Here is a 13,636-nt window from a genome sequence, read left to right as displayed (position 1 = left end):
GGTTGAACAGGTGAAACTCAATTAATCTTTTACTCAATTGGAGATATAAAAGGCATTGAATTCATTGCATATTAATAGATCTCCTGGTGAAGATGGTTTTCCACTGAGATTTTATAAAGAATTTAAGATTTGTTAATGCCTCTTTTTATGGAGGTCCTGAATCAAGTGGTTGGATCACATACCTCACCAGATCTTTATAAACAGCAATAAAAATGGTATTTCCCAAAAAAGTGAGACCCATCATCATATAGGCCAATTTCTTTGTTGGATATGGATCATAAAATACTAGCCAAAGCTTTGGCAAACAGATTGGCAAAATTTTTGCCAAAATTGATAAATAAGGACCAAACAGGATTTGTTAAGAAAAGGCTATCAGCAGACAATGTAACCAAATTGCTTAGTATAATTCATTTGGCCAGAAAAGAGGTGACTTAAGTGTGGCCATTGCCTTGGACGTGGAAAAGGCTTTTGATAGACTGGAGTGGGACTTTTAATTTAAAGTATTGGAGAAATTTGAATTAGGTTATAATTTTATAAAATTGATTTATAAAAATCTATATAATGAACCCAAGGCCAGTTGTGACGAATGGCCAAGTATCTTCAACATTCCCACTGTCCAGATCTACTAGACAAGGGTGTCCATTATCTCCAGCTCTTTTTGTATTGGCGATAGAAATTTTGGCAGAAGTTATTTGACAAGATCCAGACATTATGGGATTCAGAGTTGACCAAGATGAATATAACATTAATCTGCTTGCAGACAATGTGTTAATATATCTGATAAAACCAGAAACATTTTTGCAAATGTTGCATTTACAATGGGAATAGAGTGAGGTTATGTAATTAATTGATGGGGTTTATACAATTGTCAAAAAAAAAACCCCACAATTTAGATGGTTGAAGATTGGGAGTAAGTATTTGGGGATCAAAATAGATAATGACTTAAAAATTTGTATAATATGAACTATATTCCCTTACCTAAAAAAAGATGAAAATTTAAATAAATGGATAACTCTTCCAATAAATTTAATTAGAAGAGTTAACTCTATTAAAATGAATATATTCCCGCATGTACAATATCTTTTTCAGACTCTTCCAATACCATTACAACAGAAGATTTTTTCAAAATTTGCATAAGTTAGTTAGAAAATTTATTTGAAAAGATAAGTTAGCCAGAGTCTCCATGGAAAATGTAACTTGGAAATACTATATGGGTGGTTTGAAACTCTCAAATTTTAAACATTACTATTGGGCAGTCCAGATGAAATGTGTTACTTCCCTCTTTGTTGGAAGAAGAAAGCTTCATGGGTGGAAATTGAGCTGCACAAAGTTGGAGAGAGAGAAGCAGAAGATCCTTTTTTATAAATGGGATATTAAATCCATTTTGGGTGGTAAGGAAGCACTTTTAACGAAATATATTTTGAATATTTGGTACAAATGGAATAATTTAATTGTATCAACAGGAAAAAAATCTCCAAAAATGCACTTGACACAAAATAGATTATTCCTTTAACAATGGATTATAACATTCTACATACATGGTTCTGTAAAGGGGTCAGATATATGGAAGATTGTTATTTTCAAGGGCAACTAATGTCATTTGAACAGTTAAAAATAAATATAAAATTCTTAATAATACAATCTTCTGCTACTTTCAGTTAAAATCATTTTTTTAGAGATGAATTAGGACCGACCATGATGTTACCAGAGTGCAGTGAAATGGAGAATCTGATTCGAAGGGGGACACGAGAAAGTTTACATCTACAATATATTCTCTACTTCAGTCAGGGACTCCTAAGTGGGAGTTATATAAATCAAAACAAAGATGGGAATAGACTTGAATATTAGTATTGGTGACAAGAATTGGTCTGACAATTAACCTAAGATATAGATTGGTGCAATATAATTTTTTGCATCAGCTATATCTTACCCTGCAGATATTACATAAATTAAATTCCAGTACGTTTTAGATGTGGTGAAGAAATGGGAACCTTTTTACATTCCACCTGGTCCTGCTCTAAAGTGAAACTCTTCTAGGAAAATTTAAGAATTTTATTAAATTATTGGGAAATAATTACCATGAAGTCCAGAATTGTTTCTCCTAGGAAATACTGTGGACATAAAATCCAAAATGAAACCGTCGAAGTATCAATTAGAATTTCTTAAATTTGCACTGGCGGAGACCAGGAAATGCATTGCAGTTACTTGGAGTCTGATTCCCCTCTGGATACAGCTCGATGGGATGTGGAAAAAATACATAGTTGTGTGGAGAAAATGACATAATTTAAGGAAGAATTATAGCATGTTTTTGCAGGTATGGCAGCCATACTTGCAGAATGCAGGGTTGAATATTTAAGGACTTATTCTGTTCCTGAGTTCTATGTCCAGGTTCATTCCCCTACTAGAGATCTAGGTGAGAAAAGGAATTAGATCTTAGGAACTAGATACTAGACCCTGTTAGGCCATTTTCTCTTCTTTTTTTTTCTTACTTTTCTGTTCTCTTTTTTCCTTACCTATCTTCTTTTTTCTTATCTTTATTTCCAGGTTTTGTTTTGGGGAGGAGGAGAATGGGATTGTTTGGAGATATGGGCAACTTGTACCATTAATTTTTTCCATTTCAATTTATGTATTTAAGTAACAATTAGTTTGGATGCATGTTGTCCACAAAATTAAAAGAAAATATTAAAAAAAAGAATAATATTAGACAACAAAGATTTTTCTTCCTGAACACTTTAGGGTCTATTTTATGGATTTTGGCCTGCTTATCATAAAATCACTGTAAGATTTTCCTATCACGTACATAAGAACATGGACAGACATGTGAATACACAGCCAGATTGAATGGATAAAGGACCCAATCTCCACACCACACCTAAAGCACATTTCTGAGATTTCTGATTTAGATTTATGTAGTTTTTGAGGTGTGAAGTACAGTTGATGCAGGAAATTGTTTTGCAGCAATCTGTACCTGGCATTAATATCTGCTGTCATGTTGCCATACACAGATCTGACTAGCACCACTCATGGACTGTTTTTGTCAAGTCCGACTCCCATTTATCCCTCAACCTGTGTAAGCCTGGTTTTGGCTCACATTGGAATATGAAATACATTATTAGAGATAACAGGCACATTCCCCCTTCAAATTAGAATCTCCATGTCACTACACATGCACAGGGTCATAGATGGCCCTAATTTGTTCCTTAAGAAAGTTCTATTAGACAAATCCTACTTATTCCTCATGTGCCAAAGCCATTAATAATACTTTTTTCCATTATGTTTGTTATTACATAAATACAATTTATACAATTCTATAATTGTGCAGTTTTCCAGGTAAAAGGTGCCTCCACAGAAATGGCAAATGAGTGGCACGTTGTTGCCTAAGTGGTAAATGAAAAACAAATGTGGTTAAGAAGGACAGCCGTATGGGAAGATTCCTGGTTCATGCCACAGGCTCCTTTCATCAGGTCATATTTCTTTCTGACTACATCAATGGGATTGGTGGGATGGGTTAAATATTAAGTTAGAGACAATTTTTAAAATATATATATGATTCTTCTTAACAGATATCATATACGTATGATATTGTGTTGTGAAGAGTACTTCTGAAGTAATCCTCTTTATTTTATATATCTATTTTATTCTTTTTATTTCTATTATTTTCTTTTTCTTTTGGGGGTTTTAGGAGTGATGGGTGGGGGGGGGTGGATTAAACACAATGTACTGTATATATGAGTAATACTTGATGTATGCATTTACAATTTTGTAATTAACTGCATTGTGGATGAAAACTCTAAAATAAAATGTTAAAAAAATGGCAATGGTGGGGATAGAAGAGAGTTTTAGGTTTTTGGGAGAAACATTTCCAGTGATCTGATCTAAACCCACCATGTTGACACGATGATCAACAAAGAGCACCAAATTTCTTTGGAAGGGCAAGATGTTGAGAATTTCGCTAGAAAAATTTAACATGGAAATATAAATTAGGAGGTCAGCAACTTTCAAATTTTAAGAATTATTATTAAGAGATTTCTCTCTTCTTTTTCTAAAGAGGGAGAGAAACCAGCATGGATTAAAATAGATGGATAAGTAACGAGTGAAGTTACCAGAAGATATTATATATAAATGAGATCCGAGACTAATATCTGGAGAGAGGGATACACCACTGTTGAAGTACTTGATTAATATATGGAATAAAGTAAATAATGAAATGGGAATAAAGAATTTTGGGTTAATTAAATTCAAAATCGGCATACCATTTACAATGAATAATAGAATTTTCATTAAATATGGGATACAAAATAATACAATATTTTGTTATTATCAATTAAAAGCATATTTACAAGATAAATTGTCCAACAATGTTATTGCCTGAAAGAAGTGAAATAGAAACTTTGATTTGTAAAAAAGTTTATATCTGCTATGTATATATTATTGCAAAAAGGAACTTTGAAGCAGGGAATCCATAGATCCAGACAGAGATGGAAAATGGATTAAAATATAAATATTGCAGAGAAAAATTGGCAGGAATTATGTTATAATAGCATGACAAATACAATAAATGTTAGATATAGATTGGAAATATAATTATTTTACATCAATTGTATGTTAATCCACAAAAATTAAATAGATTGAAATCAGATTTATCAGATAAATGTTTTAGGTGCTGTCAAAAGAAAGGTACTTTTTTGCATTCTAGATGGTCATGTTCAAAATTGAGGCCATTTTGGATAGAATTAGGAAAATTTCTAGAACAAGTTACAGGAGTTAAACTTACACAAGGTCCAGTGCTTTTCTTACTGGGCAATATTTTGGTGATAAAGACCAAAATTGAAATTGAATTTTTTTCCAAAAGGAATTGTGTTAGCAGCAGCAAGAAAATATATAGCAGTGACATGGAAATCAGATTCCCATTTAGGAGTGGAAAGATGGTATGCAGAAATACATAGTTGTATACCTCTTGAGAAAATTACATATAATTTAAGGAATAAATATGATATCTTTTTGAAAGTTTGGTGCCCATACTTACATACAGTAGGTTTTTATTTATAAAGTGCTTTTCCTGAACCTCATGAAGACTGGCTAACTCCTTGGGATAAATATCTGATGATAATGAAAATGCAAAGTTGTGTGAATGGGTGATGATATTTTCATAACCAGGTTTGTATTTTTTTTGCATTTCTTCCTTTTCTGTACTCTCTACTTTTCTTTCTTTTGTTTTTTTCTTTCTTGGGGATCATTATTATTTGGGGGATTGGTGGGGTTTATTGGGGTATAATATGTAGCATGTATAACTGATTTGAAATATATGATTGTCACTTTCTGTATTTGGATATTAATACATGTCTGGAAATTTAAATAAAATATTAAAAAAAAACAAAAAACACCATTGCCTCTATTTGCTGAGAAAGTGAAGGAAGTTTGGCATATTCTCCATGTAGCTCAATAGCTTCTATGGGTTACCCATTGAAACCATCCTAACTGGAGCTACAGGAAGTGCTCCAACCAAGACAAGAAGAAGCTCCAGAAGATGGTGAATGCAGTCCTGAACATCTCACAGACCTCCCTCCTCTCCCCATCATCAACACCATTTACTCTTCCCACTGCCTCAGAAAGGCCTTCAATATGCTTAAAGGCCCATCCCACCCTGGCCACACACTCTTCCCACTCCTCCTTTTAGCAAGAAGTTTCAAGTGTGTGAGATCGCCCACCAATAGTCTTAAAGATAGTTTCTTCCCTATGGCCATCAGCTGCCCTTACTATGCACTGATTGAGTTAAGCAAGAAAGACAGCAGACACTGTGATTACAGTTTAATGCACAAAAATGCTGAAGAAACTCAGCAGGTCATGCAGTGTCCATAGGAAAGGAAAAATATAACCAACATTTCAGGCCTGGGCCCTTCATTAAAGAATGAGTAAAAAGCAGGCAGGTGCCTGAATAAAAAGGTGGGGCGGGGGGATGGAAGGAACACAGGCTACAGGTGGATATGGGTGGGAGGGCATTATAAAAACGCTGAGGTCATTGGAAGGTAGCTTTCTGAACTGAGAGATAAGGGGCTGGAGTCCTGGAGGAAAGGAGTCAGAGGGATAGGGAAAGAGAGAAAGAAAGGGAAGGACCTAATAGAAACTAGAGAAGTTGATGTTAATGCTGTCTGTTTGGAGAGTGCCCAGGAATATTAGGTGTTGTTCCTCCAATTTATGGTTTGGCATTGCATGAGGACAAGGACAGACATGGGAATGGGTCTGTCTGTCATTCATCTACACATAATTGACATTGTAATCATCTGTCGTAATCAGCTGCAGACAAGGAAAAAGACAGGAAAAGCACTATTCAGGAGTGCAATGGGAGCCAAGTGGTTGTACCTTATTTTCTCAACATTGAGCCCATTATTCACATGCTAATTGATCATAATTCTAATGCAGTAACTATAACCTAGCAGATGACAAACCACCAAACTTAATTACTTCAATTATATTCTACATATTTGGTCAAAATGCTGAAAAGCTCCATTAAAGTTTCAAGTAAAACTTTGTGCAAGAAACTCAATGGCTGCAAATTTCATATCCCATTTATAATGACAGGTTTACACTAGGATTAAACTTACAGCTCCACAAATCTGGTTACATGTGTCTGACATAAACAGTCCTAAAAATGTTTTGTGAATGGTGAATAAACAACTGGAGTAGTTAGTTTCATGAAATTAGAAAGCAGAATGGATATTAGCAATGGAAGGTGATGCAGCAACACAGGTCACCATAAATGGGATTATTCTACTCTCATGCAGAAAAAGAAACTTTGCTTTGAGATTGAACTTTACATTTCAGTACATAAAGAAGTTTCGGACTTTAACCCCGTTTTGTTGTTAACACCTGCAGCAGCCTAGTCAAACATGGGGGTGATCTCCTCAACAAAAAAAAAATGGTAGTTAGCTCTTAATTGGATCAGTTCCAAAATGTGAATAGGACTATTTTTTTCCAACCACCTGACCTGACAAAGATAGATGTATAATGCATACAAACCATACATTACTGAACCAATCTCATCAGAGAAAGACCAGACTGGGAAAGGACACAGAGTTTCTTTATTATCCCATCTGCTATTCATTCACCATGCAGAAGATTAAAGTGGCACATTATACAACACAGGAATTACTCTCTCCTAATCCATCATATCTGTACTTCAAAGAACACAATAAAGAATATGGTATTTTACTTCATTATAGTTTTAAGAATATTTTTATAGTATGTGTTTTTGACAGATAACTGCTATTGTAAAAAGAAATTCTCCCAAGCAAAGGATCCTGTATGAGGTGCATTCAAACCATCCCACATTAAAAGCTGTACATAACAACTTAGAATTTAATCAATGGGAATGAATTGCCAGTTTATATCATTTATAGCCATTTATAGAATCGCAGCATTTAAACAATTATAAACAATTGATTATACAAGAATCCTTGCCCACCATGATGTCCCACCTCCAAAAAGCATTTTTGGGTAGCGAAGCTATAATAGTATTTTTATTACTTTCCCTCATGTCACAAATACAATTTAAGAATATACCTTTGTTATGCTTTTTATCCTCTGTACTATGGTAACGTGAAGCCTTCATACACATAAATGATGTCTCCATTAACAGTTACCTGCATACTGACTGTTTGGTTTACAATGAAAATCGAGCTTGATTTTAATTTCCCCTTGTTTGGTAGAAAGCTGTCAGTTGGGTAAGGTAGGGGTGGAGGGGGATTCACACTCTCTTTTTAAGCCTAATTTGGTAGAAGTTAATTTTAAACTTGCTGAAGGGAAGAACATTCTGCTGAAGCTTATGGAATACATTTTAAATATGTAGACCTGGGTCATAAGACCTGCACTGGGGATCAGCGAAAACTTCAACGGCAGGCAAGAGAAGATTCGGAGATTTTAAAAATATGTCTTTAGTTTGGTAGCTGAGAAGCATGATTGCTCACTGTGGCTCCACAGTGAAACCTTAGACACCTCCTGCTTTGGGTTACCACACCGACTGGAAACCCATTCCTAACCTTGTGCCAGGGACAGTACCCCTGCAGGTGGGTACCTTGTCGTCAAGTATTACTGAGCTGAGAAATCACTTCCCATTGGCATCTCAGCTACTTGGCTGGGCAATCTGAATGCAGTACATCAAGGAGGCTCTGCTGAATCGCTGAATGACTTGAATGTGGCAAGAGGCAGCAGCCTCGTGACTATGCAGGCAGCTCATGGTTGCACAACTCAAAAGGCCATAAATGATTTTTACTTTTTTTCAGGTTAGGTTAGTTTACCTCATCTGGTTTGCATAGGAAACCAGTTATATACTATATGGCCAACACAAAAGGACTGTGAGGGCTACTTACGATGGGGAATAAATGCTTTTTCATTGTTATTCATCTCTTAAAAACAATGAAACATTTTCAGAATAGTACTTAAAATGTTGGAACAGACTGGGGAATTGTTGCACACTGGGTTTTGGATGAAAGACTGATATCTCTGGAGATTAAATCTGTATAATGAAGCTCCATTGCATGCAATTCTGCAGAGGCAAATGGTCCATAGTTCAGGATTAATTGACATTATCCTGGCATCCTCAGTGAGAGAAGCCACAAAAATGAATGTCATGGATAATGGAAATTCCATGGTGGTGTAGTAAGAAGTAGCTTTGAAATAACACACAAGCAACAGGCACAGTTGCAATTCTAACAAAATGGGCACCTGATACTTCTCTGTAAGTTTTCCATCTGGTACTCCACATATCACCATTTTTACCCATTTTCTGTATTTATTTGGGTGCCACCAAATTCTGGCTTACACGATGACAGAAGAACAGGAGAACACTATGGTAAATTCAGAGTTATTAAATTTATTTACTTTTCTTTTGTAAAGAAGTGTAAGGATTTTTCAGTGCCAATGTTTTAGTGATATTTTACAGTAACATTTCTGGCTAAGTACAGTTGGGGGAAAACTTTTCAAGCGCCTGTGTCAGGCATAAAATTAATGATAGGAGTTTGATTTTTAGCTATGATCTGATGGGCATGCACTCGGTGGAAATGCCAAGCTAACTTATGTAATGTTTTGTCTTTGAGGGTGCATGAGGGAAACAAAGAGTTGGGATCTTAAACATAAATTGGCCTCTATTGTTAGAATGCTGCAGATACAAAATAGCAAAGATTCTGCTGTGCCTGCTCTATGAAGCTGACCTCAAAATCAGTAGGCCAGTCTGTTGCTTGAATACAAAGATATAAGGAATGTTTGTGTTTATTTTTCTACACGGGTGTCTCTTGGGTCTGCCATAAAAACCTATGTTCTACACTACATATTCCTGAGGGTAGTAGTGCCAGTTATTAACCTGAACCTGCTGATGTTGGAATTAGTGGATCTCCAGCCCACTTTAGACACGAGTTCAGTGGAGCACCTCTTTGGCACTCACAACTGCTGGCAACTTATCAATTCGGCCCATAGCCGAACTTGTTTTGGTCCTCAGGCTGGTGTGAACAGGAGGTGTCAGTCAGCCAAATCTGTGCCTGTTTTGGGTGTGCGTCAAATTTCTTGGCTAGCATATCAGTCCACTCGAAAGCTACTCTGTGCAGGAAGGCAAAAATAGAGAGCGGCTCAGCTGCAGAACATAAATCAGAACACTTGACAGAGGATTGCGTTTATGAGCACATTCTTGATATTTTACAGTTTGATAAACATAGTCATGCTTTTCTTTAATCGAAACAAAAATTCCCACAAAGACAACATTAAAAGTTATGCTACCAATCTAAAATGCTTCACACATATTGCTTGAGAATGGTTGTTAAATGGGATCACTTTCAAATTTAAGACGTTATGAAATGTCTATGAGCACATCTGAGATGAATAAGATGCAGTAACATTATTTCCATCAGCTTAACCCAACTATTGCATATGATGTCTATTAACTTCTGACCTAGCATACAAGGTTCTCTGACAGAACATCTACAATGTGTTACATTTCTCCACACTTTTCTTCTCTGTTGCCTGTTTTCTGTTACTCCCTTCTCTCCTGATGCATGCATGTCAAATAACCTCTATTACATCATCCAAGTGGTCCTGGTAAACCCAGACACCAAGTATCTACAAAGGCCAACATGAATAAGCTTGATCTTGTCCTCATACAATAACCAATGATCTATTTCTAGAAGAGGTGTGCAAGAGCAATGCCCCGTTCATTGGATATAAATAAGGGCAGCTACAACCTCATTCAAAGATGACTCGTCCAGATGAGATCTAGCATAGATCAAGACAGGACCTTCTGGTGATTGTGGTTTAGTGCAGCATTTTATACCATAATGACCTTATTTCCAAAGAAATTTAGCTAGGTCGAACAAAACATGTGGAAATCTTTACTCATAAGAATACATATTATTAATAATAATGAACATTCCACAAATTAAATCCTTTCTTTCCATATGATTATGCAAATAGCCATTAGCAAGAATTCTATCTTATCTATGTAATTATTTTTAAAGAAAATTCTGCACAGATAAACCCCATTCCTTGAAAATTATTATACAAAAGTTCCTGATTATTTGGCAGCTAAGCATTTCCAGTATTTCACTTTTGTCTGCCTTGCAGGAAACAATCACTTGGCCCTGTCTTCAATGCCAATCGTAACAAAAGCATGCCATTCATTATATGAATTTTTCAGTCCTCGTCCATCATTAAACTCCAGAAATTCCAGCTAATTTAAACCAACACAGATACAAAATGTGATCATATAAGATTCTGTGAAAATAATCTATTTTTTAATGACTTTCATGAACTCCAAAATTAATATGTATTGTTATTTCTCATGAGCTACAAAAGTGTAAAATTTCTTAACAGGTGATTAAAACTAATAAAATTATATGGATGCATTTTAAATTTATGCTTCTTCAAATTATTTTTCTTTTTGAAAATTTAATGGCACGTTAATAAGACATTATTATCTGTAATATCAATGTAATGCGGCCCTGGATCCCTGTATCTGTTGATACTGAACACCATTTAAAAAAAAATTTTGCATTAGCTCTTCTGCGCTGTTATGTAGGAAATATAAAGCTGCCTTCATGGTATTTTCAGGGCAGCATGTTAGTGTAGTGAGTAGTACGATGCTATCACAGCACCAGTGACCTGGGTTCGAATCTGGTGCTGTCTGTAAGAGTTTGTATGTTCTCCTTCGTTTGCATGGGTTTCCTTCAGGTGCTCTGGTTTCCTCCCACCCTCCAAAACCTATGGTGTCATAGGTTAATTTGGGTGTAATGGGGCAGCATGGGCTTAAATGGCCAGAATTGGCTTCTACTGAGCTGTAATTAAAATTAAAAAAATTAAGTTTAATTTAAAAAATTTAAAAAGAGGATCATGGTAAGAAATTAGCCTGTTTGTCTGAACAAATGACCTATTATGATGCTCTCTGCTTACTAATAATCTTACAACTGATTATTAACAGAATTTAGAGTTCTCAGCTGACTGGAAAGATAAGATAGATCATTGCTTTGAGCTTCTTCAATATCCTTGTGACTGACTTGTTCTTATGTACTTGCCCTGAAGCAAATGGTGCCGTCATTCATGCACCGGCATTTTTTTTCAAATGGAAAAAAAAACATATGACTATCTACTTAACCACAAACACGTTCTTTATAGATTTATACGCAAGAGGTAATCTGGCCAGAAGAAGTGAATTTCACTTGTTTATAACCATTAGCACTGGTGCGATGGAGCATTAACTGCTAATCTACCAGTTTGAATCATGGATTGTGATGGGTTAAAGAGATCCAAACAATTCTGCCTGCTCTGTGAGTTGAACTATGTGGCCAGTGCCTTACCTGACCCAGTGTAACTGTCAAGTGATCCATCTCCTGTTGTTGTGGCAGTGTCACTGTTGTTCATTGGTTCTGTTTTGACTGCAAGAAGAGACACTACATAGAAGAATAAGTATAAAAAATGATGTAACTCCCTAGTTTGTCATTCTAAGTTATATAAATTCATGTTGATGGGCTGCACCAATTTTGGTTTATCGCCACATGATTTATGGTTAGGGTGCACCAATACTGGAACATGGAACCACAGGTCAACACAACAGATATACCATGGTCACATTAACTAATCTTAAAGAGTAGGACTGTTTCAAACAGAGGGTGATGACCGTTAGTTTTTATGACATGTATCAAGAGCCCTTGTTTTTAGAAAAAGTGTTTGCTACTATGTATTATACATAATTGTGATTGGGAATCTGATCCAAAGTGATTCCCAGCAATTTCACAAAACAAATTAAAATCTTCTTGCAAATGTTTACAATAATAAGGAGGTATCATACTTTTTCAGTTAAAACTAAAATGTAAGCAATTTAGGCTATACAAATTAAAAGATATCAGCATGCAATTTCAAGACTGTAATCTAATCTTGAATCTTAAATGACATTGATAAACCATTTAAGCTCTGTTCTTTCAATATTGGATATCACATGAGTCCTCTGATCAGACTGTAACCTTGTAACATATGCCCAGGTATCTATTATTATATATGTATAAATAGAATACAACAGATAGTGATAGTTCCACTAAAAATAAATTACTTGCAACATTGGGCAAGTGAGGTCACTCAGTGGTTTATTTTTCATAAATTGCTGCCCATCATTTATCTCTCCTTCATTGCTTTACTGCTTTGAACATTCCATGTGGTCCGTCAATTGCAGAAAACTACCAGCTACTAAATTGAGCATACAACACTGTTCAGCTGAACAAATTAAGTTAGGTACAGTAAAACCCCTGTTGTATGGAATCAAGCAACCGGCAAAAAAATTCAGAAAATAAATAGGTAAAAAAATATGTAAGTTTATAATTGGCGCACCTCCCCAATAGTTTGCCATTCACGCGGCACGCACTCTCAAGCAACGGGGAAAATTCACTTATCTGGCACCTACTGATCCCCATAGGTAGGTGCCAGATACCAGGGGTTTTACTTTATTCAAATGGACACAAGTGTAAACAGAAATTAAATGACTATTCCTCTATGTACAGCATGGTTGACACACATTTAAATTTTGTGAAATCCAAACACCGCTACCTACTCACGCCAAGAAAACACAGCAAGGCAAACAGAAGTTAAAAGAAATAAAGGATGATGCAACACACACATGCATACAATAATATTTAGCAAGTAAAAGAGAACAAAACAACTGAATGACGTTCTGCGATGTTCCTTGTCTTCATTTGGAATGTGTTTAAAATATATTTTCAGTAGTCAAAATCAAGGCACTGGGAATCGTTTTAAAAACCTTAAGGCCAGATATATTGAGGGAAGAGCTTATTTTTGGTTAATTGATGAGACTTGTGAATCCATATCCCATTTTCCGGTTTGCTGCTGCAAGAATCTATCTGCTTACTTTCTGTCAACAGGCCATTTAAGTCTCTAATCAGTAATGGAGAACATGTATAATTCAAATATCCCAAAGTATTACAATTAGGATATATATTTCGACAAACACTACAAATAAAATATATCATCATGCAAAGCTATTTCTAGTTTATTATACAAGAGGGCAACTCTTATCATGTGACTAATTTTAGACAAAAACAAATATCATCTTTATGTTGCCCAACATGTAAGCACTAAAAATAATATTTGT

At 35.4% G+C, this 13,636-nt stretch overlaps 1 protein-coding gene across 10 annotated transcripts in view; it reads right to left on the bottom strand.

Moving 5' to 3' along the window:
• Positions 1–13,636, bottom strand: part of eya4 (EYA transcriptional coactivator and phosphatase 4) — a 475,725-nt gene that overhangs the window by 133,468 nt on the left and 328,621 nt on the right. For 3 of the 10 annotated variants that reach the window (XM_069887302.1, XM_069887300.1, XM_069887309.1), the window contains one exon: positions 11,835–11,927. The exons of 4 other annotated variants lie outside the window; for them this stretch is intronic. In XM_069887302.1, the coding sequence (XP_069743403.1) occupies positions 11,835–11,927 (93 nt within the window). The remainder of the gene's footprint in view (positions 1–11,834; positions 11,928–13,636) is intronic. 3 more of the 10 variants (XM_069887303.1, XM_069887305.1, XM_069887306.1) reach the window with 1 other exon arrangement.

Source organism: Narcine bancroftii, chromosome 6 (assembly GCF_036971445.1).
Source record: "Narcine bancroftii isolate sNarBan1 chromosome 6, sNarBan1.hap1, whole genome shotgun sequence".
Lineage (NCBI taxonomy): Eukaryota > Metazoa > Chordata > Chondrichthyes > Torpediniformes > Narcinidae > Narcine > Narcine bancroftii.
Note: the sequence above shows the minus strand (reverse complement) of the source record. Positions and strands in the feature narration are given on the sequence as shown.